Source organism: Prionailurus viverrinus, chromosome C1, assembly GCF_022837055.1.
Source record: "Prionailurus viverrinus isolate Anna chromosome C1, UM_Priviv_1.0, whole genome shotgun sequence".
NCBI classification, from domain to species: domain Eukaryota; kingdom Metazoa; phylum Chordata; class Mammalia; order Carnivora; family Felidae; genus Prionailurus; species Prionailurus viverrinus.
In genome coordinates this window covers 50221089-50248646 of record NC_062568.1, presented here as the reverse complement: position 1 = coordinate 50248646, position 27558 = coordinate 50221089, and the positions used below count along the sequence as shown (strand labels likewise).

Sequence of the window (27558 nt, the reverse complement as noted above, 5' to 3'; positions counted from 1 at the left end):
TTGTACTATCTGTGACTACTAGACTAAATGCCTTTATAACTTCCAAATTTAGCCCACCAGAATTGCTAGGCAATGCCATATTAACAAAAATGGGGAAAGACTGAACTCTGGTTCTAGTTTAGGTCGATTTAAAACAATTTCAATGAACATGAAACATGAAGAGACTATTCAATAAGTCTAATGCCAGAAAATAAGGCGTGTTTCATTTTTTCAGTAGTTAACTATGAAGTTGAGAAAATATCCACACTTTTTGAGCTTCCTCTTATACCATAATGTTTCACAAATGGTCACTCAGGGAAACATCTCTGGGAATGGTGCCTTGTGCTCCTGGACTCTCCTTCCTTCAGGAGGACTTCCTTACTCTAATCTTGGTTAAATAGGTAAAACTATTTGCTTCAATTTAGTTATCTAGTCTCCCTCCTAAAACACTTCCAGGATTTGGTACAAATGGAAGTAACTGAATTGATCCTCCTTCAAAAAGTGTTTTATTTTTCTTCAGGGACTGGCAGCAAGATGAGCCAGGAAGGGTTGTGAGTTGGGCTGGAACAGCCACTGAAATTAGCACCAGTCCTTGGCCTTCTATTGGTACAACCTACTCCAGAGCAGCCATGGGACTGGAGGTGCCATCCAGAGATAACAAGAGCTCTGGTGCTACCGCTGTGTGCCATGGACAGACACAGGCACAGGTGGACGGGGAAGAAAAAAAGGAGAAAGTAGAACGTTGACGAAAAGAAAGTGAGGACTGAGTTCAATCAAGAAGAGGGCGTGAGTGAGGGAAGGCAGAGGTTCCATTTTGTGAATTCAAACTCTTACCTTCCTCAGCCTCCACTATTTGGCATTAAAAATTGTTAACCAGGAGAAAAGCAGTAACATTCAATTTTGATTAATTAATTATAATACCTGTAGGTGCCTCTTCTTTGGGCTTTGCAACAACTTTTTTGGCATCTTTCTTCACAGCTTTTTTGGTCACTAAAAAAAAGAATGTCAGAGGTAAACAAGTGAAATGTTTCCAGGCTTTGATGGTAATGAGATCTTGCAACATTATTGCAAGATACCTTGTTTAAGAAAGGTCTTGTGCTAGAATGCAGAAAATGTTTTTTGGATGGAGATAGAATATGTAGGGTGATTTTATGCCTGTCTACAGTTCAAGTTTTCAAAACACCGAGCCCATGAACCTGTGATACCATAAATAGAAAAGGTCCACATTTTCACTTTGTTTCACTTAGATAAGAGCACTTTAAATTTGTCAGAAAGAAGAACAAGTGAATTAGTAAAATTAAAAGTCCTATCTATGATACTGTAGTAGTATTCTTTGTTGTTGCTGACATTATACTTTGATCATGGCCCTTACTCATAACTTGATTACAGCTTTTGATATTCATGAATAACACAGTTTTTAACTTTTAAAATAAGGTCTCGTATTTTAGTGGGTGGTCAAACTTAGCCATGTTGACAGTATCATTCCAAGACTCATTCATTTAGATATGATTATTATTCCTGACAACACATGTAAATGGAAATTTAATTTATGATTTTTAATTCTTGTTCTTCTTTGCTCTCAGAAGTAGATGAAATACACTTAACTATTCATATAAGTTATAAAAATGCTTTTGTTATTGAGATGGATTCGTCACAAAACTGGGAGTTTTTCATTTTTTGTTTGTCTACTATAGTTTCCCTGAGGCTGGCTGAAAACTAGCTCAACCTCTTGACACCAATGGTAGCAGATATTAGGGGACTAGCATGCCAAACGCTGGAAACTGCTACACAAAAATCTGACTATGGAAATATCTGGTTTTGACATGCAGATTTTTTTCCTGATGCGAGAATTCTGACAGCAATTCTCAACTTTCAGAACTCTAGAAAGTCCCAGGAAGTCTGCTGACTGATTTAGTTGAATAGCTTGGGGGACAAATAGCATAATTTGTCTATTGAAGTATTTGAAAAGGGAAATTCCCTGACATACTCAAGAGCTCTTTATCGGTTAACTCATTCCTTAGCTAAGGAAAAAAGAAATTGAATATATCAAAGATGTTCTAAGTCATATTTTTGTAACAAAACAGCAAATTTTAAAAAGGCGTTAACATTGTAATTGAGAAAAAAATACAAACTATAATTTGCAACATGACCATAAACTAGTATGGGTTATCCTCAGGAACTTCACTAGAAATTAATTCCATTATATATATATATATATATATATATATATATATATATGTACACACACACACGTATACACGTGTATATATACATATACATATATATATACATATACTATATATAATATATTGTACATATATATACATATATAATAAGAAACATGAAATCAATTTGCCATTAATGTTTAAGTGATTCCATTAAGATAAAATATTTTAATATCAAGCATTGCATTTGGTTTGATGGTTATTTTCATAGTTTTAATCATATGTCTGTCTTACACATATTTAAAGTATTGAAAGTAAATAATTTACATTTTGAAAGGCAATTCAACCTGTTGACCACTAGAGGGCCAACATGTTGCATTTGACAACATTTTCCAGGTCTGCAATAATTAACTATATACTTTGACATTTAGGTAGATAACATAAAATACCTTCAATGCGTTTTGCTGGTGGTTTCTTTTCTTCAGGTGTTGGTAGCAACAGAGGAATAGGAGGAACAACCGTAGGAGGGATTTCTGAAGAAAAGAAATGCCATCATCATGGTTTGGTTTTTTATTTGGTGTGAAGTATAATGAAAAGTCTGATTCATTACTTTCAGTACTCAAAGGTGTAATATATAAATTAATCAACCATAGAAAATAAAAATAGCATGTATTTATAATTGTTACTACTCTTCTGCTTTGATTTTTAAATATACAGTGAAGAATATGATGTGTTCTGGCTTTCTGCTGTGGTTTGGCATCGCTAATTTCCTAATGGTAGAAAATTGTTGCTGCAAGCCCAGGGGTCGTGGTGTTGGGTCTTACCTTCTGGAGGGACTGCTCTGATAGGCATGGTTGGGATTGGAACCCTGGAGTCAGGAATATCTGAAAAGGAACATTTAATGATCAGCATCGAGGGATTGAAACAACACATATTTATTAGACAACTAAGATGTGTTTGTCAGGCATTTCCAACAGCAGAATCTAATCTACAGACACCTGTATATAGAATCTAATATAGAGAGATATTAGAATTCTTTTGTAAGTAACCACATAGGCAGGTTGATTCCCTGTGAAAACTGGTTTTGTTCTATGGCCACACAATTTTGTCATGATCCTAGATACCAGCTAAATGAGACCTTATTATCTCTAATTTCCCAAGCTCACAAAGCCTAACATTTATCTTATTTCCTGAAAATAATTTTACTGAATAATATTGGACTAAAAAAATAAATATTTTTAGACTTTTCAGTTTGGCTTCTATCATTTACAAAATTATGTTGAATATATGGTGAACAAGGGTTGATTTCTTTTCTTTTCTTTCTTTTTTTTTTTTTTAACTTACCAGGAGGCTTCATCTCAAGTTTGATTTCTGCAAAAGAAAAAAAAAATGACATTTTTGTATTTAGAATCATCTGGGCAGTCTTCTTTGTTTCAAAGATTGCAGTGTGACTTTCATGTGGTGTTTTCTGACCTTTAGTTGTTAGGTACAGTTCTGCTGTGCTTCTGGCTTCACCTCTTGGTTCCAGTCGAGCAATTACCGAATAGACACCTAAGGAGAAGAATCATCAAACTTTGTTTTCTGGTGTTTGTAAATTACCCTTCTTTATTTAAATACAGGATTTAATTTGAATTTATTTATGTATATTTATATATAATTCTCTTTCCTTAAGTAGTATTCTATATAAAATTACAGAAAGTAAGTGTAAATTTGGGTACAAGTATATAAAACGGACAAGATTTAAATGATATATTCACAAGGACCCTGTGAACTGAATTACCTTCATCATCTGGGGTCACATTGTGGATGGTCATATAATGGCAGCGACCATCATTCCTGAAGTTGTATTTCTGGCTCTCAGTCAGTTCTGTTGGTCCTTTATACCATGTTACAATGGCATCATCAAAGGACACTTCACATTCGAAGGTGGCAGACTGATGCTCACTCACCACAATGTTCTGTATGCGTTTCGTAAACTGAATTGGTTCAGCTGCACAAAGAGGAGTCAAAGTTAGATTGTACAGGGAGGAAGTTTTTGTAGTTTCCTTTTTCCTCAGACAGTTAAAGTCTCCATCTTTGTCTCCAATTGGAATATAACAAAGGCCGAAAATGTAAAACAAAAAAGAAAGAGCTCTTGTCTGCATCAGTAACAAAAAATTATCCCAATACTTAAGTGTATTCCTTCAAGACCAGTGTAGGAAAGTATAAAGAAATCCCTGAGAGTCCTTAAAATATTTGCACAAAGGCAACAGTCAAAGGTGCTTATAACCCAAAAGTCAAATTAAACTTTAAAATGTTAGTGAAGTTTGGGTTCAAAATAAAGGGAACATAAACTTAACTTTACTCTGTAGTTTATTCTCCTTTGAAATTCTATCTTCTGTAAAAATAATCTTGCTATTCAGGACCTAGAATTGTTTATTATCTACTGTGTTATAACTTTCCTTGTGAAATAATGTAAACTCAGTAGGAAGTCTGGACTTTAAAATTTTACAAGATTCAGAAACCTGCTTGTAAGCACCTGTGGACATACACAAAGGAGTCAATCCATGGGAATTGCAGGCATGGTTAGTAGGAGAATGGGCTGGAGTAGGCGGTCCTTCTGCAAAATTTTATTCGGAAGTCTGGAATTCAGACTTTCAAACACAGCATCATCATCTTTCAAAACTGTCTGATTCTCAAGTATAACAGTATCAAGAACATCTTCGACATCATAAGTACTCTGGTGAGCTTTGCTTTTCTTTTCTTTTGTTTTTTTTTTTTGAGGGATCATATAAGAACGCAATTATTTAAAAAATGATAAGTGGTTTCAACTGGATCCTTTAAATTGAAAATAAGAAAATTTTTTGAGCTTTAAAATACAACCAGGCATTAATACCCATTTAAAGCAAGTCAGAGAAATTGAAAAGTCATATAGTTGTATTTCAACAACTATAAGTGGGCATCAACTGGACGTAGATGCTATCATTATAGCCAAAATGTTGCTCAATAGAACCCCAGGGTGTCTTCGGATAATGCATACAGTCAAAGGATTGGGAAATGAATACTGCTGCTCCTAAATCCTCAGATTTCACTTTATTTCAGAGATTTAGAAGATTGGAATATAATCCTCACATGAAATAATTATTTTTGAAAAATAGCTGCTAATCACACACCCCATATGTTGTTAATTTTATCTAAAAGGTAGATTCAAATTAATTTCTATAAACAAAACATCAACTCATAGCCAAGATCTTTTAGATACAGCTATGAAATCTGGTCATGTCTGTGATTTCTTTCTTAGAATAAGAATCACAGATGTGAGAATTATGGAAGCTGGTAAAATTATAAAGACTTGTTGAATTTTGCAGAATTATTTAGAATTTAAATAACTGTTAGAAAGTCATGTCTTAGTTTAGACTGGTATCCGCCTTTGATCCAAAACTACGCAAAGGAATTGGCATTTGTGTGACTACTTCCTTTTTGGTTTCATGTGAATTTTGAGATGTGAGTGAATGCTGTGAGTACGTGTTGGGAAATGAGAACACAAGCACTTTGGAATATGCGCAATGGCAGGGTGACAGCAAGCAGCAGGGGTTCCATATGGCTGCCAATGACCTGTGCTGGAAGAGTCCAGCCATAGTCTTTCACCCACCTTCAATTCTGAGCTCTGCTGAAGTTTCGAGGTCTTCATATTTGCAGGTGTACTTGCCCTGGTCTTCTGCTCGCACATCAGCAATGGTCAGTTTATGAACTTTGTGTTCCACTTCTGTCTTATGTCTACCCTGGGGTTTAAGGATTCTGCCATTTCTGAACCATTCAGATTTTACGTTTGGCACAGAAAACTGGCATGTCATGGTGCACGTCTGGCCTTCTTTCAAAGTAACATCCTGAAGATGCCGCTCCCAAGCAGGCTCTGTTGGAATGATACAAAAAACATTTTGTTCAATACCACATGCAGATGTGCTCAATAGTGAACTAATCTCACAAGTTTTTTTTTTTTTTAATACGATGATTTTTACTTACCAATTACAGTTAGTTTAGCACTAGCAATGTGTGGACCACACACCAGTCTGTAATTGCCCTGATCTTTAAGTTGACAGTTTTTGACTCTGAGTGTATGTCGATCACCATCAATACTTATTTCAAATTTATCACTGGGTTCCAGTTTTTCAGTCCCTTTGTACCATGAAAGCTTGATCTCTGGATAATTAATCTTAATGTCAATTTCAAACACAGCATCATCATCTTTCAAAACTGTCTGATTCTCAATATCCTTGATCAGAGTGACAGGCTAGGAGAATAAAGAATTGACACATGTTAGTCACTCCTTTCCTTATAATCCTGAATAATAACCTGTTCACTGTGTTATCATCATAACTCATTTTACCTCTGTCTGTGACAGCCTTTGCTGAATAAATGATACAAGTTCCTCAAATTCCTTTTCATCCTTCTCTGACTTCTCTATTTCCTCAATTTCCTGAGGAGGAAAAAGTTTAAGTATTACATATGGAAAAAATGTGAATTCGAGGATACATGATTCTACTCAGCTTCCACTCTTGATGCTGTTTAGGTTATACTAAGTGATCTTATACAGTTGTAGGGCTCTGGAAATTCAAAGGGGATATATTAGATGTTTCAAATATAATTTTTTAAATCTGTATTTTTTCATGTTTATTTTTGAGACAGAGAGAGACAGAGCATTAGTGGGGGAGGGGCAGAGAGAGAGACACACACACACACACACAGAATCCCAAGCAGGCTCCAGGCTCTGAGCTGTCAGCACAGAGCCCCATGCGGGGCTCAAACTCGTCAGCCGCGAGATCATGACCTGAGCCGAAGTCGGAAGCTCAAACGACTGAGCCACCCAGGCGCCCCCCAAATATAAATTTTTAAGATGATGCTATATACAAAAGAGCATACCAATCTATGGGTCTCTTCTTCTTGACTTTGCTTTAGTATTTCAAATGCTTGAAGAAGACCCCGGAAGTCAGTGATTCCATACATCCGGGCATATTTTTCATATTCTTTAGGATCAACATTTTTGAGAAGTTCCATGATATCGATTTCCTCTTCTTCTCCAGGTCCTTTCTTTAACATTGGAGTCCTAAATGAAATCAGAAATACACATAAATCACCTGTCTTCTACTTATTTTGAATTGCCTATCATTTAAAGATTATAAATGTCAGTAAGGTTCTTTTCCCCTTCACAAAGACATAGTGCTATTTCCTTTATTCAAGAAATATTAGTCTTTCAGGGGCACCTGGGTGGCTCAGTCGGTTAAACATCTGACTTTGGCTCTAGAAAACAATTCAGAACATGAGAAATAATACGTAGAAATAAAAATGTCATATCTAGATGCATACACACTTCTCTGTAGACCATTTCCTTTGTTCAAAATTTTAATAAAACTTCACTTCATTCTCAGAACTTTCTCATGATCATTCAGAAATTGATCTTAATGAGCCACTAACTTATGCCCAAATACTGGATGTTTGCTTATATGTTTTTGTGAGAATGTCTCTGTGCTTATGTTCTTACATGATCTGAATCTTGGAGGGAATGGTCCGTACCTCTTGAGAGATCTCTTTTGTGAATGGAAATTTACTGTGCATGTTTGTTTTCTTTTAATTGAACTTACTTTTTCAGCATTGCTCTAAGATCTCCTTCAATCTTCTCTTGTTTCTTCCTTTCATCCACCTGTAGGTTAACATTACTTTCAATTTCACCATGTTTATTAAATGCGACACATCTATACAATCCAGAATCCGTTTTTGTGGTGTCTCTAATCTCCAACTTTGCTTCATCGCCTTTCTGGTGGATAAAAATGCGACCCCCTTGGTTCAGTTGTCTCCATTTCCCTTTTGTCCATTTAACATTTGGAATTGGATCACCTCCAACTTTTGCAATGAATGTTGCAGTGGTTTCTAAGGAAGAATGAAAGCAAATGAATAAAGACCTTAATTTTCCCAAATCAGTTCTTGAGATTTAAATTGGTGGCAAAATGTACAGGGTAGACAATGATGCACTTTTCACGAAGTACTTACTTTCTACAACTCTGATACTCTGAGGTTCTGACACGAAGAAGAGTTTCCCATCTACTGCTGCTTTCTTAGCCACAGGGACTGCAGCTGGTTTGTCTGAAAGACATATTTACATGTTTTGTTATTACAATTACATTAAAACTGGAATAGATGATTCCGTTGTAAAATAAGCTTTAGGAATTTGGCCATGTCAAAGATATCATTCACTCTAGGACTCTAATGAGAGTATAAGAGTGGGTTATGGGAGATACAGCAATTTTATAAGCATTTATAACTAGTATAACTAGTTATAGCTCTCACATACAGGTTGAATGACAATTATAATATCAGTATCAAATTTTATATTTCTATGCTTGGCTTTATTATATAGATTTCCTCCAGGACTATGACATCAGACTACTTCATGTTACATTATTATAGCATAATTTTTGGAACTTAATTATACATTCTTGGATACAGTAAAAAAGGTACAAGAAAGAGGATGGTGAACTTGGGGTAATTTCAGACAATTTGTGTTGAAATAATTTTCATTGAATTCTCTAATACTTCAGTCATAATAAGGGGGCTGTAACTGCAAGTGAGCAAGAACTGATGTTTCTAAAATTGGATTCCATTCTTATTTAAGTTGTAATAAGAAAATAAATGTGACCAGTCATTGACTTGGTCTGAATAATACTTCGGAGGTATCTGTACCTTTAATGGTCACTTTTGATTTTGAAGTGTCACTTCCAGCCACATTTGAAGCTTTACACACATAATCTCCTGAATCTGCTTTAGTCACGTCCTTAAGTTCCAGTACTGCGGTGCCATTAGCAAAGCTGAAGCTGCATCTGTCTGAAGGCTTTATTTCCCTTCCAGCCTTCAGCCACTGGATCCTGATCGGCTCTGATCCACGAACATGGCAACTGAGCTGCACAAATTCTCCCTCACTTGCTGTTACTGGAGTAAGGTGCTGATCAAACACAGGCGCTTTCTTAGGTTCTGGAATTGAAAAGATATTTAAAAAAAATGTTTATTTATATATTTTTGAGAGGGAGGGGAGGGGCAGAGAGAGGGAGAAAGAGAATCCCAAGCAGGCTCCACCCTTTTAGTGCAGAGCCTGATGAAGGGCTTGAACTCACAAACCATGAGATCATGACCAGAGCCGAAATCAAGAGTAAGATGCTTATACAACTGAGCCACCCAGGCATCCCAGGGACTATTTTTAAACATAAAAGGAACATAAAAGCCAAAAAAAATTGAATTCCAGAAAAGAGATAAGTTTTGCCTCTAACAGGCAATACTGGTTGTGGTAGTAGAACTGAACCAAGAACTGAATCAAGGTTGATTACTCTCTGAAGGGAATAGCTACATTTGTTAGATTTTTTTTAAAGACAAAGGTTTAAAAATAAGCAAAGAGTAGATGCCGTGTTGCTCATAAATCATGTAAGCATCTGTGTCCTTTTATTTATTTATTTATTTATTTATTTATTTATTTTATTTTTTTTCAACGTTTATTTATTTTGGGGACAGAGAGAGACAGAGCATGAACGGGGGAGGGGCAGAGAGAGAGGGAGACACAGAATCGGAAACAGGCTCCAGGCTCTGAGCCATCAGCCCAGAGCCTGACGCGGGGCTCGAACTCCCGGACCGTGAGATCGTGACCTGGCTGAAGTCGGACACTTAACCGACTGCGCCACCCAGGCGCCCCTAAGCATCTGTGTCCTGATTAAGCACTGCAAACATTGCAACTGGCAGTTCCTATAAACTTCTGTGCCATATAGCACACAATTGATTCTCTCCAACCTGCATATATCTGCATTTTTGCCAAACCCTAAAGACTAAGGGCCTACTGGGGAGTTCTCCTCATCTAGAGGAGCAGTTCTTGCTGTCCTCTTGGAAGGAAAGCCAACATTTTAGTAATCCATGAGCCCATATTGTAATACGTGATTATCTGTGACTTTCATCTTTAGTTGTTAAATGCAGCTATAGTAGCATTTAAAATCCAGTCTTTGCCCAAAGGAAACAGCAGCTGAAGCTCAGTCAACTGAAAACCAATGAAGAATACACAAGTAACGTGATAGGAAGGCCATGTCCAACTCAGTGTTATATAATGATTTTATTCAGTGATTCTGAGAAATATTAAAATAAGGCAATATTCATGATTGTAATGATTAAAACTTCTGACGTCTACGTAAAAAATTTTTTATTTCTACAAAGAAATAGCCTCTGAATTCTATAGAAAGTACTTATCTACTTAATAACCACCAGGGATGCAAATCATAAATATAAGACACTGCTAAGGATACATTTTTTTTTTGTTTTATTAAACATATTTTAAAACTAAATGCACTTAAGTTCTGTTCAATGAGTGTATTTTAAGTTAAGACAACTCAATAATATTAGCCTATTAGTGATATTAACCTATTACTTGTGCACGTACCCTGAAATGGCATGCTATGTCATCAGAGCTGGTAATCAAACTCCCAGCTACTCTAGGAAGTTGGCTTGTAAAGTGATTTTGATGATTCTACATCAGACTCATCTGGATGAAGCCATTATGGTCAGAGGATCAGATAAAAAAGACCTCCTTAAATGATACACTCTATTTCTTTGCCTCAAGCTATGACTGTATATTTAAATACATCTTCCATAATGATATGCAGCATCTTTTAAGTCATCTTTTTTTTTTCCTTTTCAAGCAAATTTTACTCTTTTGTCTGGGATTAATATTCATTTACAGGCTAAAAGCTTTGGGCAATATATGTCAAACAATAATCCTTTAGCAATGGAAAAGAGAATGTTTTAGAGTGTGATATAACTAAAAATGAGCAAAGCTAATGCAATTTTCAATGATGAAAATTTAAGAAGTTTTTGAAACAAATATGCTTCATAAAAATCCATATACCACTTGCACATGAATTTCCAAGTAGACTTGGAATTAATTCTAGCTGCTGGAGAGAATTGTGGGATATGATCTACAAGCTAAGATTTTAGTCCCTTGAGCATAGGACACCTACTTTGCTGGCCATGTAAATTACAAATAGTAATATATTTTAAGTAAATATATGTGGAATTATGGTGTGCCAATTACATAATGTATATTTATAGTTGGCCTTTGAACAACATGGGTTTGAATGGCCTGAGTCTCCTTACCAGCAGATATTTTTCTCTTCTCTAGCTTACTGTACTGTAAGAATATAACATATAATAAATAACATAAAATTATGTTAATCAACTGTTGATGTTATCGGTAAGGCTTCCAGTCAACAGTCCCCTATTAGTAAAGTTTTGGAGAAGTCGCACGTTATACAGGGATTTGTCAGGGCTCGTAACCTCCATTTGTTAAGGGTCAACTGTACATATATCTGTTAAAACTTACTTGGTCAACAGATGTAAAGAAGAAATGCATATGTCAGAAGAAATGCACAGGAATATCTAATGGGCAATAAAGAAGAACACAAGAGGCTTGGGGGTGCAAGGATAACTAACCTTTGATGACAATTGAAGATGTACACAGAGCAGAGCCTGCATCATTCGACACTTTGCATGTGTACAAACCAGCATCACCCATGCCCGCCTTCTTGACGTGCAGCAGGAGTATGTTGTTCTTGAACGTAATTTCACAGTTAGAAGTTGGATGTATCTCTATATTATTCTTGTACCATGCAACCATTATAGGCTGGGAGCCAGCAACACGGCCCTCAAGCTTGAAAGAATTCCCTTCTGTTTCTTCAACTGTCTCTGAGAGTTTTTTAGTGAAACTTGGTGGAATGAGCCGCTCTGTAAGAAATTGCAATGATATATGAAATGGAAGCCAGGAGCAGGTTATCGATATGAGGCTTTTCAGGAAAAAGGAATCATATTTTACGTTAAAAGTTAATGCTGACCAACTAAATACACCAAATCAGTGTATGTTCCTAAAATTTCAGCCCTCTCCACAAACTTATTCTAAACTGTTTTCTCATTTATGGGATAGATGATGAAAATAACTTACAACTGTCTCCAGAACCACATAATTGTAAAAAATAAAAAGAGGAGGGTGGTATTAGGGTTATGTAGGATGTATATAGTTTTAGAAAAATATGAATTTAGAAATATCACTTGTTCTCTAGAGAAATATTTCTTCTTAAACATTTTTATGTCATCTGTTTAAAACTGTCCTAAATTTCACTGCCCTAATAGAAACTGCACTGTTAGGAAAGAACAGAAAATGATTATGTTTTTGTTGGACCACATGAGAAATAAATGATACCTTTTATATTAAGTTGAGCCGTGCAGGAGTCCTTTCCCACTTCATTAACAGCATAGCAGGTATACTGCCCGGAGTCTCCCTTGTCCACTTTCAGGATTGTCAGGTGGGCGCTGTTTTCCAGGTAACTAATCTGGTAGTTTCCGCCACTGCGTATCTCTCTGTTATCTTTGGCCCAGGTGACTTTTATTGGTTGTGTCCCAGTCACGTGGCACTCAAAGTCCGCACTTTCCCCGACCACAGCATCCACAGGGGCGACGGGAATGTCAAAGAAGGGTGGGTTCTTCCCCTCTAAAAGCAGAGCAGAAAGGCAAGGTTTTATAGCCACTCCACTTGACAGAAACTGTGATGTTTTCTCCTTAATTTTGATTACAGAAATTTTATTTATAGAAATAGAAAGAAGTCGAAGAATCCACAAACCTGTGAGAATGAGTCTGGCACTGGAAGAAGCCGACCCAATAGGATTTGTAGCTGTGCAAGAATACTGGCCTGCAAGGCTCCGATCTGTTTTAAAAATATTCAGAGTGGCTACATTATCTAAAAACGATGTTTGTACATTTGGGCCATCTTTCAATGGCTTGCCATCTTTATACCAAGACACTGAGATAGGTTCTGATCCATGTATGGTACATTCAAAAACAACTGGAAGTCCAACTGTTTCTTGGACATCTCGCAATTGCCGAGAAAATGATGGTGGAAGTTTTTGCTCTGTAGGAACAGAATTAAAATAATGAACACTTCTGGATGTTTTTAATTTGCCAAATACTCTTTTCACAATTATTGTTATATAGATAATAGTATGTCTACAAAAATATCAAGAGGTATTAACAGCTCTTGAATTAACTTGGACGCAAAGAGCAACATATAAACCTTCGGAGCAGAATTTTCACTCTGTGGTCACCCTAATGCATACTAGGCACAAAAATATGTAAGCCTGAGGGGAAATTGATTGGCTTAAGGTACATCTCCAGGCACACAGCAGATTCTCCTATTGTTAGGACTGCTTTGTTGCCTATTGAATGGGATACTCATGAGGTGAAATTTTAAAAATATGGCCACTCATTTTTCTTAAAGATTTAATTATAGAGACAATTGATTCCATGATCCTTCCAACCAAACACTTAGGCCTCTTCTCACTCCCACCTATAGACAAAGGTAAGCCACTAACTGTAGATATAATTTCTCAAGCGGAACATTTTGCATTGGGCAGAAGGAAGTCCTTCACCAGGTATTTTAAATCTTATTCAAAAGCAACACAAATTCATTCACTTCTAAAATATTGCAATCACCTTGAACAGTAAGGAAAGTTGATGAAGAAACTTCTCCCACACTGTTTTCAGCTCTGCAGATATATTCTCCACTGTCACTACTGTCAACCTGGTTGAAAACCAGTGTAGCAACGTTGTTCCTAAAATGCATTTTGTAGGTGGCAGTAGGTCTTAATTTTGTATCTCCTTTGTACCAAGACACCCCAATTTCAGGGGTCCCAGCAACTTGGCATTGTAAAGAGGCAGAATCTCCAACAGTCACCTTAACAGGCTCCAACTGCTTGACAAAATATGGTGGTTCTGCAGGCAGGAGAGATAAATAGTCACCAAGAGACATGCCAGATGATTATTTATATATGAAGATATGAATGTGGGATAACAAACCTAGTATCAGTATTTGTGCGGAACAGGAATCTTTTCCAGAAGCATTTTCGATGTAGCAATTGTATTGTCCTGCGTCCTCTACCATGCTACTTGGGATTTCCAGGATTGCAGACTTTTCGGTTGTGGTTATATGACACCTCTGAGAAGGAGTTATGTTTATGCCATTTTTCTTCCATGTAACGGAAATAGGAGGAGTTCCAGTATACGTGCCCTCTAGAATCAGGGGTTTTCCTTTCTCTATGCTGTAATCATTGAGCCTCTTCACAAATTTGGCTGGGGCTATAGAAAACAGATCGATGATATGAAATCAACCCATATACATTCAGATATAGACCTAACTGTTACTTTGTGTATGCTAATTGTAAAAATGCAAAATAGCAGCCCAACAAACCTTTTACATAGAGATGAGTTGTACAAGAAGTTCTGCCAGCTTCATTACTAACTATGCAGGTGTATTCTCCACTTTGTGTTGTATCTACATCAAACAGCTCCAGTTCAGCAACTGAATCCTCCAGAGACACATTACATCTGTCCCCTGGTACTAGTTCAGTGCTACCCTTGAACCAGCTGACACTGAAAGGAGGTGTTCCTTTTACGATGCTTGTGAAAGTTACGTTGGCTCCAGTTAAAACATCCATGGCCTCAGGTTTCTGAACAAAAGATGGTGGTTCTACACAAACACACACAAACACATACCAAAAACAATTTAATATTTTTCCACTGTGATGATAAAAATACTTACTAAATTTAACAAACTATGAAATACAGCTCTATTTGGCTGTATTTTTAAAATTTATTTATTTTGAGAGAGAAAGCATGAGTGGGGGAGGGGCAGAGAGAGAAGGGGGGGAAAAGAGAGAATCCCCAGCAGGCTTCACGCTGTCAGTGCAGAGCCCAACGTGGGGCTAGAACGCACAAACTGCAAAATCACGATGTGACCTGAGATCAAGGGTTAGACACTTAACCAACTGAGCCACCCAGGTGCCCCTGTTTTGCTGTCTTTTTAACTGACCTCTCACAGTCAAAGGAGCACTGCATTCGTCAGAACCAGCCACATTAGTAGCTACACATGTGTAGTTGCCGGCATCTGATTCTTCCAGCATGTTCACAGTTAAAGCACAAGTGTTATCTGTCAGTGTGGACTGGTATTTCCTTCCACTGCTGATCTCATTTCCTTCATGGAACCAGGACACAGAGATCGGAGGTGATCCATAGACTTTGCACTCCATTACAACTGAGGAACCAGACAGACCATTCATCTCTTTCAATTTTCTCGTGAATGCAGGAGGAACAATTCGGTCTGAATGTGGTAAAAATCAAACGAACAAGGGACATCAGTTAGAACATGATTTGAAAAGAGAATTATTGTATTTTTGATGGAATATCCCTAGATCCACTTGGCTTTTTTGCGAAGGTATCAAAGAGTTCCCTATGGGTTCACACAGTCAAAAGCCTCACGAATCAACGTGAGATGTACTGATTGATGTGTTAAGGATCTTGGTCTCTCATCACTGTGAACTGTTGTGTGGTGAATTATTCCATCATAAGTGATAGTTAAAGAAAAACTTTGTCCTTCTCCAGGGATTCAGTTTAACTCTAATCACTCTGAATTGTGGAAATTTCTCCATGTGGTTTTCTTCTAACTCTATGGGTACGTTACTTCTGATTTTGCTGATGGAGAAGATGTAAGACTCACGGTCACACTATAGAAGATGGAGCTTCCCATACGTGTATATGTAAATCAGGAGCTATACTAAAATAACACTGAGGCAAAAGGCTAACCAACCAACCTGAAACTTGAACTGAGGCTGTACAGCTGTCTTTGCCAACGGGGTTTTGCACCTCGAAACTGTATACGCCACTGTCACTAGGTGCCACATTAATGATCTTAAGGCCAGATACTTTGTTGAAGAAGCTTATTTTGTATTTGCTGTCACTTGTCAGTTGTTTTCCATCCTTAAACCACTTAGTACTGAGTTCAGGCGTGCCAGTGACCGTGCACTCCAAGGTACAGGTATCTCCTGTGGTAACTCTTATGGATTCCGGCTTTTCCACAATTGCTGCAGGTTCTGGAATGAGATACAGATTACACTCAGATTTTAAAATCAAGCTGAAAAACTACAGAAAACATGGATACCAGTAAGGCTGTGTTTTGTATTCATGACAATGTTCTATTTGTACTAACCAAGAACAGAGAGTGTGGCAAAGCACTCTTGCATTCCAGCATCGTTTTTGATCTGACAGGTGTACTTCCCAGCATTGGCTGTTTCTGCTCTTGCAAACTGTAGGGTTGCAACGTTTTCTGAATAAGAAACCCATATGTTGTCACTTTCTCTAACAATTTCCCCTTTATCTTTGAACCACACCACTGAAATTGGCTCAGCGCCTTCGATAGTAGTCTGCAGCTGAACTTCTTCACCAACGATGGTAGAAACATCACTGAGCTTCTTCACGAATCTTGGTGGTGCTGAAAGCAAAGAGGCATGTCATTTAAAATGCATAGGTCTAACTTTTCCAAAGGAGACATTCAGATGGCCAACAGACACATGCAAAGATTCTCAACATCGCTCATCATCAGGGCAGTACAAATCAAAACCACACTGAGATACCACCTCACACCAGTCAGAATGGCTAAAATGAACAACTCAGGAGACAACAGAGGCTGATGAGGATGTGGAGAAAGAGGAACCCTCCTGCACTGTTGGTGGGAATGCAAACCAGGGCAACTGCTCTGGAAAACAGTGTGGAGGTACCTCAAAAAATTAAAAATGGAACTACCCTACAACCCAGCAATAGCACTACTAGGAATTTACCCAATGGATACGGACAGCTGATTCATAGGGGCACATGTACCCCAATGTTTATAGCAGCACTTTCAACAATAGCCAAATTATGGAAAGAGCCTAAATGTCCATCAACTGACAAATAAAGAAGACGTGGTTTATATATACAATGGAATACTACTTAGCAATGAGAAAGAATGAAATCCTACCATTTGCAGCAACATGCATGGAACTGGAGGGTATTATGCTAAGTGAAATAAGTCAGTCAGAGAAAGACAGATATCATATGTTTTCACTCATATGTGGAATTTGACAAGCTTAACAGAAGACGATGAGGGAAGGGAAGGGTAAAAATAGTTTCAAAAACAGAGGGAGGCAAATCATAAAAGACTCTTAAATACAGAGAACAAACTGAGGGTTGAAGAGGGGTATGGTGGGGAGGGGAAGATGGGTGATGGATATTGAGAAGGGCATTTCTTGGGATGAGCACTGAATGTTGTAAGTGATGAATCATGGAATCTACTCCTGAAACCAAGAGCACATGGTATACACTGTATGTTAACTAACATGACAATAAATTACATTTAGGAAAAAAAAAAAGATGATGTTCATACAAAAATGTTCCAGAGGTGCCTGACTGACTCAGTCAGTGGAGCATATGACTCTTGATCTTGGGGTTGTGAGTTCGAGCCCCATATCAAGTATAGAGATTACTTAAAAATAAAACCTTTTGGAAAAAAAAAATAGAATGTATGGGTCTAGTAGTACTTAAGTCATGCAATGCTAGGAATTACACTAGTGATAATGTGTTGTTTCCATTTCTTAAATAAGAGGTATTTTTGGTGAGTGAGAGCAGGGATATACTAGAATTTACATTAAGCTGAAAGAGTCAAACATCTTGTCCTCTCCAGGATTCTAAGTTCAATGAAATCCACAGGAAAAATGGTCTAAAATGGTAGTTGGTAGGATTTGGAAATGGGATGCACACTGAACATAAAAAAGGATTTGGAAAAATAAAAAAGGAAAAGTGGAAGACGGAGCTAGCGATAAAAGGACAGGGCATCACTAAGAAGCCAAAAGAGTATTACAATTAGAGGGGAAAAATATGGGAAGGGAAAGAGCAGACAGAAAAAAATGAAGCCACTCTAACCTTTCAGAGTGATAGAACCAACACAAGAGTCACTGCCCACATCGTTGGTGGCTCTGCACTGGTATTCCCCCATGTCTGCAGTGTCGACGTTCAGGATGTGAATACTTGTTAGGAAGTTCTCAGTCATTATCTTGTACTTCTTGCCGCTCCTCAGTTCTCTCTTATCCTTATGCCAAGAAACTTGGAATGGGGGCGTACCCTGCAGCTCACATTCAAGATGAACATCAGCTCCTTTCAGTGTCTCAATAGGATGAGGTTTTTTGCGGAAAATGGGTGGTTCTACAATTGAAAGGTAATTAGGTTAGAGAAAAAAGGAATATTTGGATGTGTTCTGTAAGTATCTAGTTTCAAGTAGGAATATGTTTTCTGTTCTATTATCAAGACAGACAATACCACTTTTAATTTTCAATTGCACCCTTTAAACATATAAGATGAAAGAATGAAATCTGGCCATTTGTAGCAACGTGGATGGAACTGGAGAGTATTATGCTAAGTGGAATAAGTCAGGCAGAGAAAGACAGATACCATATGTTTTCACTCATATGTGGATCCTGAGAAACTTAACAGAAGACCAGGCGGAAGGTGAAGCGGGGGGGTGGGGGGGGAAAGTTACAGAGAGGGAGGGAGGCAAACCATAAGAGATTCTTAAATACTGAGAACAAACTGAGGGTTGATGGGGGTGGGAGGGAGGGGAGGGTGGGTGATGGGTATTGAGGAGGGCACCTGTTGGGATGAGCACCGGGTGTTGTATGGAAGCCAATTTGACAATAAACTATATATATTAATAAAATAAATAAAATAAATAAAAATTTAAGATACTGCTAGAGAATCAAACAGGGAACTGAGAGGACTGCTGGAGAGGAGTCCAGTGTGAAAACTGCGAAGGAAGAGTAAGGTCTGACCTTTCACTTTTAAGGAAGTGCTGCTGCTTGCACTGCCCGCTGCATTGCGGGCTTCACACGTGTAGTCTCCACTGTCTTCAACACTGAGGTTGTGCATTTCCAACACTGCCACCGAGTCAATGAATGACATTCTGAATTTACTGCTCTCTTGAATTTCAGTCTCGTCTTTGTACCATAACACCTTGATTTCTGGAGACCCTCCTATTTTACATTCATATCTTGTGGATTCATCCCGTTTCACAATTCTTGATGGTTCTAGCTTCTTAATGAACCTGGGTGGTTCTATGGAACGAAGAGAGAAAACACAAGGTAAGGGATGGAAAAGACATGTGTAACTCAAGATGAAGAGAAAAAAGGAAACTCTTTGTCAGATGGAGAGATCTTTAACTCTGGAAAACAAATTATTTGAGGCCATTCAGGGAAGAATAGCTAATAATTAGTAGTTAACAATGATTAAATCTAAGCAGAAATTTCTAAAACTAACATGCATTTATTTCAGTAAGTACCTACATTAAATATTATTGCAAAAGGAAGGAGGAAAATACATCGATCCATATTGTGTGGTCCTCCTCCCAACCAAAGAATCATATCTTTTCAAACAACATTTATTTTGAGTGGGATAGGGGCAGAAAGAGAGAGGGACAGAGAATCCCCAGCAGGCTCTGCACTGTCAGCACAGAGCCCAATGTGGGGCTCAATTTCATGGACCCGTGAGATCATGATCTGAGCTGAAATCAAGAGTCAGATGCTAAACTGACGGAGCCACCCAGGTGCCCCCAAAATCGTATCTTTACTGCAAGATCAGAGGAAGAGGGTGCATCTGTTGCTGGAGGCCCTATGAGGTTCACTGGGAATAAATAAGAGAGTTTGACCACTCTCCTGTATGTAAGTCAGCAGAGGCCTAACTCCTATGGCTGCAAAGATATCAGATATGTACCATGAGGAATCAAAACAACAAAATTGGGTGAGTTTTCTTAATATTTATGCCAATTTATCTTATACACCTTAGATAGATATTTCTTCAACCCTCATAATTTCCCATATGAGGTAGGGAGAGCAATGCTTTCTTCATTAACTGAAGGAAAAAAATCAAGCTCAGGGAGATAAAAATGATTAGGAATATGCCATAGAGCAAATGGGCTGGTAAATGCAATGCTATTTTAATTTCAAGATATCTATAAAGTATCACCACAAAAACCCTTAAAAATTTCTCTAATGGGTTAAATCAGCAGCTCATTAACTATTTAATTTCTGACAATAGCAGCCATGCACTTGCTACAGACAGAAATGGTTGCCTTCTACAATGTTGAACATTGATGTTCTCCCCAGCCCTCTGACTTCCACTATTATTTAAGCGGGTATAGTGGAGGAAAAGAGGTTGACACAAGCTCACTCTTCTGGAAGGGCTTGATTGTTTGGGATCCGCTACCCTCTAGAGAAACTAAATCCATTAATTTACAAACTACTGTGGAAGATAAGTCATTTGAGATAACTTCCTTTCTTTCCCCCACCCAAACTGATTTCTTTCAAAAATTGGATCTTCTTGCAATTCTGCCAAACACTTTTGTTCACTATTTCCCTCGTCTCTATTTTAGCCTTTGAAAATGGATTTTCAGTCAATGTTTTACTAGTTTTATAATTTTTTAATAAAAAATTTTAAAGCTTGACCCCACTTGATAGGCTCTGGATCCATCTGGTCTCTTCTAATTACTAGGCCATGGTCCTAAACATAACTTTCAAGCACACCCTTCCTCCTATATTTCAAGATATTGAAAATGTAAGAGATGTTGCTACTTTTTTGGGACAAGTACCTTGTACACCCAGATGAGCAGAACAAGAGTCTTTTCCAGCGACGTTGCTTGCGTAGCAGGTATACTGCCCAGCATCACCTTTGCTTACTTTGAGAACTGTCAGAGTGGCAGTATTTTCGACCAAAGTCATCTTGTAGTTGCCTCCAGGGCGAATCTCTCGGTTATCTTTGGCCCAAGTGATTTTGATGGGTGCAGTTCCAGTTACATGACATTTAAAAGAACCACTTTCTCCAAGAGCAAGATCTACTGATACAGGCTTTAGATCAAAGAAAGGAGGCACTTCATGCTCTGAAAAGGATGAAGACCAACATGGTGACCTCAGTTTTCATGCTCCCAGACACAGAGCAGGAACTAAGTGACACCAGCCCAGTGGCCAACAGCAGCGAAGCTGCTTGGTAAGAAAGAGAGTAAGGTGATTAACTACTCACCTGCAAGAATGAGCTTGGCACTGGATGAAGCAGTTCCAAGAGGATTAGAAGCTGAGCAATTGTACTGACCAACGTGGCTCTGGTCAGTTTGCAAAATCTGAAGAGTTGCTACGTTATGAACAAAAGATGTTTGCAAATTAGAATCATCTTTCAAAAGCACCCCATCCTTGTACCAAGACACTTGAAGAGGTTCTGAGCCATTGATGCGACATTCAAACGCAACTGGGAAGCCAAGCGTCTCATGAACATCCTTCAGTTTTCTTGCAAAGGAAGGTGGAAGTTTGCGCTCTGTAAAGAAGTTACAGATAATCCTTATTCACAAGAGAGAAAACAACCACAACATATTTCAACCCATTAAAATTTTGATGTTTTTAAGAAAATGGGTCTGTCAGCACACAGTAAGACTCGTTAAACAAAAGCATCATCACCTTTGATAACAAGCACAGCTGAAGAAGCGATGGCCCCCACACTGTTTTCTGCCTTGCACGTATACTCTCCTATGTCACTGTGATCCACTTTGTTGATTACTAAAGAGGCAACGTTATTTTTAAATTGCATTTTATACGCAGGAGCTGATCGTAGCTTTGTGTGTTCTTTATACCAAGAAATTCTAATTTCTGGGGTTCCATCCACTTTACATTGTAAAGTTACGGATTCTCCAATGGCTGCTTCCACATGTTCCAGAGGTTCAATGAAATAAGGTGGTTCTAGGGTACAAAGGATGATAATCAATCAGTCACGCTAACATAAAGAGGATGCTTTAAAAGAAAGAAAAGATAGCAATGAAAGAAAGATAACTTGTTAACACACCTAAGACAGACACCAGAGCTTCACAGATATCTTGACCAGCCTCATTTTCTATCAGGCAACTGTATTGTGCGTAATCCTCTACAGTGCTGTCAACAATTTCCAGGATGGTAGATTTTTCTGTTGTGGTAATACTGCAATTCTGAGACTGTGAAAGAGGGAACTCATTCTTCATCCAGCTCACTGAGATGGGAGGTGTGCCAGTGTATGTGGCCTCGAGAACTATGGGGCTTCCTGTCTCCACACTGAAATCAGCCAATCTTTTCACAAAGGTGGCTGGCTCTATATGGAGAAAACATGAGGGTAAAATTGGCATCTTTAAATGAAGACTTGGAAGAAAATTGAAAAGATACGCAAGTGGGAGCAAAGAGCCGACCTTTCACAAAAAGATGTGCGGTACAGGAGGCACTGCCAGCATCATTAGTAACAAGGCAAGAATAGTCTCCGCTCTGCAATGGCTCCACCTCCAACAACTCCAGTTCTGTCACAAAATCTTCCAGAGAGATGGTGCATGACTCCCCTGACACCAGTTCCCTGCTGCCTTTGAACCATTTGACCTTGAACGGAGGGGTGCCTCTAATGACGCAGCTGAATATGAGGCTTATTCCAGGTAGAACTTCCACAGAGTCAGGGATTTGTTCAAAAGACGGTGGTTCTGGATACCCCAAGGGAGGGGGAGAGCAAGAAAGAAAAGAAATCCAGGTGAGATGTGCTTCTGCTACTTGAAGAAAAGGGAACTAAGACTAAGCATGAAGAGAAGATAAAGAAATTGCAATGCAAGGCAGGCACTAAGTCCCTCAGAGAAAAAACGTTAGAGAAGCTGCAGCCCGATCCTTGCACACTGACCTTGCACGGTCAGGACGGCAGAGCATTCGTCAGAACCCGCCACGTTGGCGGCCACACACGTGTATGTGCCTGTGTCGGTGGGCTCCAGTAAGCTCAGATTCAAAGTACAGACATTTTCTGAAAAGCTGGACTGGCATTTAGGCCCACTAACGATCTCATTGCCATCTTGAAACCAGCCAACTGAAATCGGGGCTGAACCGGAGACTCGGCACTCCAAAACTGCGGAGGCTCCCAGGATAGCATTCGTGTCTTTCAGCTTGCGGATGAAGGAAGGAGGCACAACACGATCTAGGGTGGAGAAGAGTAGTTTTCCTTTGATAAGAGAAGCTTTCTTTTTTTGTTTTTCTAGGAAAAATTATATACTCATGAGAACCTCCTACCACTCACCGGAAACGTGGACAGACACAGAACAGCTACTTTTACCAACGCTGTTTTTCACTTCAAAGCTATATAACCCCTTGTCGCTCATCTCTGCACAAGGGATTTTAACTGAAGCCACTTTGTTGATGAATGTAATGTGATGTTTGCTGTCTGCAGATAATTCTCTCCCATCTTTGAACCACTTGACTGAAAGTTCGGGGGTTCCAGTCACTACACACTCTAAAGCAAAAGGATTTCCAGTAGTGACAGTCATGGGTTCTGGCTTCTCTAGGATTCTGGCTGGTTCTAAAAGAAGAAGTATAATGCATTGAAAATAAAGTCACCTTCCAAACTAAGAGTGTGATCAATATATTATGGGGTAAGAGTACTATTTGCAGATGATGATCATGGGCCAATTTGATGTTTTTCTCAGGTTTTACTTCGTTACTAACCTAGTACAGTCAAGACTGCTGAACATTCTCTCATTCCGGCTTCATTTTTGATTTGGCACACATATTTTCCAGAATTGGATGCTTCCGGGCTCCCAAGTTGGAGGGTTGCAACATTATCAATGAATGAAATCCTAGTGTTTTCACTCTCTCTGATGACTTCACCTTTATCTTTCAGCCAGACAACAGAAATTGGCTGGAAGCCTTCCACTACAGCCCGTAACTCAACAGGATCCCCAATAAGGGTTGAGGTGTCGCTTAGCTTTTTCACAAACCGTGGGGGTTCTAATGAAAGAAATTTGTGGTTAGAGAAAATAAAGAGACTCACAGCCACATAAATTATTAGTTGAGCAAGAAAAGATGAAAGGAAGAGGCATATGTTTTTGTGCCCATGTATACAAACCTTTGAACTTGACAGTGCAAACACATGTGTCGCTTCCCACCTCATTAGTAGCTTTGCAGTGATATTCTCCTACATCGGAGGCTTCAAGATTAAGGATATGAAGACTTGTATCAAAATTTTTTGAAGTGACTTTAAATTTCTTGCTGCTTCGAACTTGCTTTCGATCTTTAACCCACACCACTTCAAATGGGGGGGTTCCCGAAATTTCACATTGCAAGATAACATCAGAACCTTTAAGAGCTCCTACTGGAGAAGGCTTCTGAGTGAAAACGGGAGGTGCTACCAGAAGAAAAAAAAAAAGAAGTTAAATGATGAGAATATTTGCTAGCTAAAAAGCAAAAAAATATTTTAGAATCCAGAATCATTATGAGGGATTGGTGTGACCATATGACATTATGCTAACAAACACCAGAAATAATAATTCGTAAAAACTAGTTTAAGAATTACAAGCAAATCCTCTTAATGAGCCTTTTTAGTTTGGAGCTCGTAACATTGTTGAGAAAGAATCAACTCAGAGGAAAAGAAAGATGCTTAGTGTGTCTAACCTTTAACAGTCAGGGCTGTGCTGCAGCTGGCATCTCCAACACCATTATGGGCCTCACAGATATAGTCCCCACTGTCCTCAGTGCTGGCTTCATTGATGGTAAGCAATGCCACAGAATTAACGAATGACATGTTGTATTTCCAACTTTCATGAAGTTCACTGTCGTTTCGGAACCACAAAACTTTGATTTCTGGGGAACCACTTATTTTACATTCCAGTTGGATGGGTTCTCCCTGCTTTGCAATTTTTGAAGCTTCTAGTTTCTTAACAAACTTGGGAGGTTCTAGTAAATCAAAGGAAAAAAATAGCTTATGTTTGTAGTTGAAGATCCCACAAACACATGTTTAAACTGGTCACTGGTTTATGAAGAATATACTTCCTGATAATTTTATGGTAACATGTTATCTTTTCTATAAAATAAGCTTTTAATAGAGGGTTTAATTGTTAAGTTTATTTTTGTAGTTTGATATATAAACTGAAACATATAAGTTAATGTATTATAGAGGTATTTGATCAAAATTTAGTAATGATAAATCAGAATGCATATGACAGAAAAGTACAAAAAATGAGAATGGACAGTTGAAACAATATTTAACAAATTTCAATTAAACACTATTTGATAGGATCACACTTAGAGATAACACTGATTTAAAGAACAATATAAAGACAAAACAGGGGCGCCTGGGTGGCTCAGTTGGTTAAGTGTCCAACTTCAGCTCAGGTCATGATCTCACAGCTCATGAGTTCGAGACCCACATCAGGCTCTGTGCTGACAGCTCAGAGCCTGGAGCCTGCTTCCGATTCTGTGCCCCCCTCTCTCTCTGCCCCTCCCATGCTTGCTCTCTGTCTCTCTCTCTCTCAAAAATAATAAACATTAAAAAAAAAAAGACAAAACAGAACATTGATTAATGTTTTCTTCAACACTAATATACCTTCTAACATGACCCGGTTAGTTTACCCCCCAAATTTAAAAGCTAAAGAAACTTTTTGGAAGACAATTACGCAAATGTGGGAAGGAACAAATTCTGGTAGACACCATATAATGATACCTTTTACACTGAGTTGAGCCGAGCACATGTCTTTGCCAACATCATTGGTTGCTTGGCAAGTATATTGCCCGGAGTCCCCTTTGCCTACTTTAAGAATTCTTAAATGGGGAGTGTTTCCCACACATGTGATAGTATAATTTCCTCCAGGACGTATCTCCTTGTTGTCTTTTGACCAAGTGATTCGCATTGGTTGAGCACCAGTAACATGACACTCAAAGTCAGCACTTTCCCCAGCAATGACATCTATAGATACAGGCTTGATGTCAAAGAATGGAGATTTCTTAGGTTCTGGAAAATGAAAAGAAAAGGCAATGGACATTTTGTTTTGTTTTACTTTTTTCATTGGCCATTTCTCTTCGGACAATGAATAAGAAGTCATGGTTCACAAAGAGAAAGATTAACGTGGGAACAAACCTCTTGCCGTCAGTCTAGCACTAGAAGATGCTGTTCCAAGTGGGTTAGATGCTGAGCAGGAGTACTGGCCAGAGTGGCTCAAGTCAGTTTGCAAAATTTTTAAAGTTGCCACGTTATCTACAAATGACATCTGTAGATTTTCATCATCTCGTAAAAGTACCCCATCTCTATACCAGCACACTTGGATGGGTGCGGAGCCATTTAATCGACAAGTGAGTGTAACTGGAAGCCCAACAGTTTGTTCAATGTCTTTCAGTTGTCTTGCAAAGGAAGGTGGGAGTTGGCGCTCTGTAGGAAGACAAGCAATACTGGAGTCATTAGTAGATGAAGTGAAAATTTCTCCACAAAGATAGAAGAATTAAGATTTCAAATTTTCTTAATTTCTAAAATATCATCACCTTGAATTCTGAAGACAGTCCTAGACGAAGCAGTTCCTATACTATTTTCTGCTTTACAGGTGTACTCTCCACTGTCGTTAATGTTCACTTTGTTAAAAACAAGCGTGGCCACATTGTTTGTAAAATAGGTCCTGTATTCAGGAGTTGGCCGTAACTTGGTGTCTCCTTTGTACCAAGACACTGTGATTTCTGGTGTCCCAGCAACTTGGCATTGTAAAGAAACTGAATCTCCAACGGATGCCTCCAGAGGCTCCAGTTCCGTAACAAAATAAGGTGGTTCTAAAGAACAAAGGATCGCAATCAGCGACTAAAATTAAAGAAAACCAAACAAACCCATGCTACGTGTTACCTCAATGCCAATTATTAAAAGAGAGAATAAGACAACACACCTAATGTCGATACCAAAGCTTTGCAAACATCCTTCCCTGCCTCATTTTCAATTTCGCAGGAGTACTGTCCCGCGTCTCTTTTTGTGCTGTTCAGGATTTCTAGGATGCAAGTTTTCTCTGTTGTGACTATGCTGCATTTTTCAGATGGAGTTATGTCAAAACCATCCTTTTTCCAGGTAACTGAAATTGGAAGGGTTCCAGTATAGGTGCTCTCCAGAATTATGGACTTCCCTGGTTCCACAGACTGATCGCTTAACCTCTTCACAAACGTAGCTGGTTCTGGTGAGTGACAAAGCATAGCAATCAAACACAGTAAAAGCACAAAGATGTCAATGTATAAAGAGTAGGAATAGAAATGCACTTGAGCAAACCTTTTACAAAGAGGCGAGTAGTGCAGGATGTTTGGCCAGCACTGTTAGAAACCACACAAGTATACTCCCCACTCTGAGAGATGTCCACATTAAATAATTCCAGTTCTGCCACAGTGTCTTCAAAATAGATGTTGCACTGGTCTCCTCTCACCAGTTCCCTGGCACCTCTGAACCAGCCCACCTTGAACGGAGGGGATCCTCTAATAACGCTTGTGAAGGTGACATTTTTGCCTGGTAGTATCTCCACAGGTTCAGGTTCCTTCACAAAAGACGGTGGTTCTACATAGACATGGAGGACAGTGAAAAGAGCCTATAAGCTTCTAAGCTGCAACTTTGAATCAAAGACAAAGAGCACTTTTGAATGTGTGTCAGATGCGTGCCTGGATGTGCACCCAGAGAGGAATCT

General features: G+C 38.5%; 1 protein-coding gene across 1 annotated transcript in view; it reads right to left on the bottom strand.

Annotated features, from left to right (window-relative positions):
- Positions 1-27558, bottom strand: part of TTN (titin) — a 274200-nt gene that overhangs the window by 164738 nt on the left and 81904 nt on the right. The window contains 39 exon segments of the mRNA XM_047870979.1: positions 901-969; positions 2594-2677; positions 2969-3028; positions 3489-3515; positions 3618-3695; positions 3925-4134; positions 5776-6036; positions 6147-6414; positions 6511-6600; positions 7044-7227; positions 7763-8048; positions 8169-8261; positions 8859-9146; positions 11637-11927; positions 12400-12687; positions 12817-13104; positions 13686-13964; positions 14049-14327; positions 14440-14718; positions 15061-15348; positions 15839-16117; positions 16234-16515; positions 17982-18260; positions 18884-19165; positions 20695-20982; positions 21123-21410; positions 21551-21829; positions 21933-22211; positions 22306-22584; positions 22776-23063; positions 23163-23441; positions 23588-23869; positions 23988-24266; positions 24533-24814; positions 25581-25868; positions 25995-26282; positions 26393-26671; positions 26782-27060; positions 27153-27431. Coding sequence (XP_047726935.1) covers positions 901-969; positions 2594-2677; positions 2969-3028; positions 3489-3515; positions 3618-3695; positions 3925-4134; positions 5776-6036; positions 6147-6414; positions 6511-6600; positions 7044-7227; positions 7763-8048; positions 8169-8261; positions 8859-9146; positions 11637-11927; positions 12400-12687; positions 12817-13104; positions 13686-13964; positions 14049-14327; positions 14440-14718; positions 15061-15348; positions 15839-16117; positions 16234-16515; positions 17982-18260; positions 18884-19165; positions 20695-20982; positions 21123-21410; positions 21551-21829; positions 21933-22211; positions 22306-22584; positions 22776-23063; positions 23163-23441; positions 23588-23869; positions 23988-24266; positions 24533-24814; positions 25581-25868; positions 25995-26282; positions 26393-26671; positions 26782-27060; positions 27153-27431 — 9348 coding nt within the window.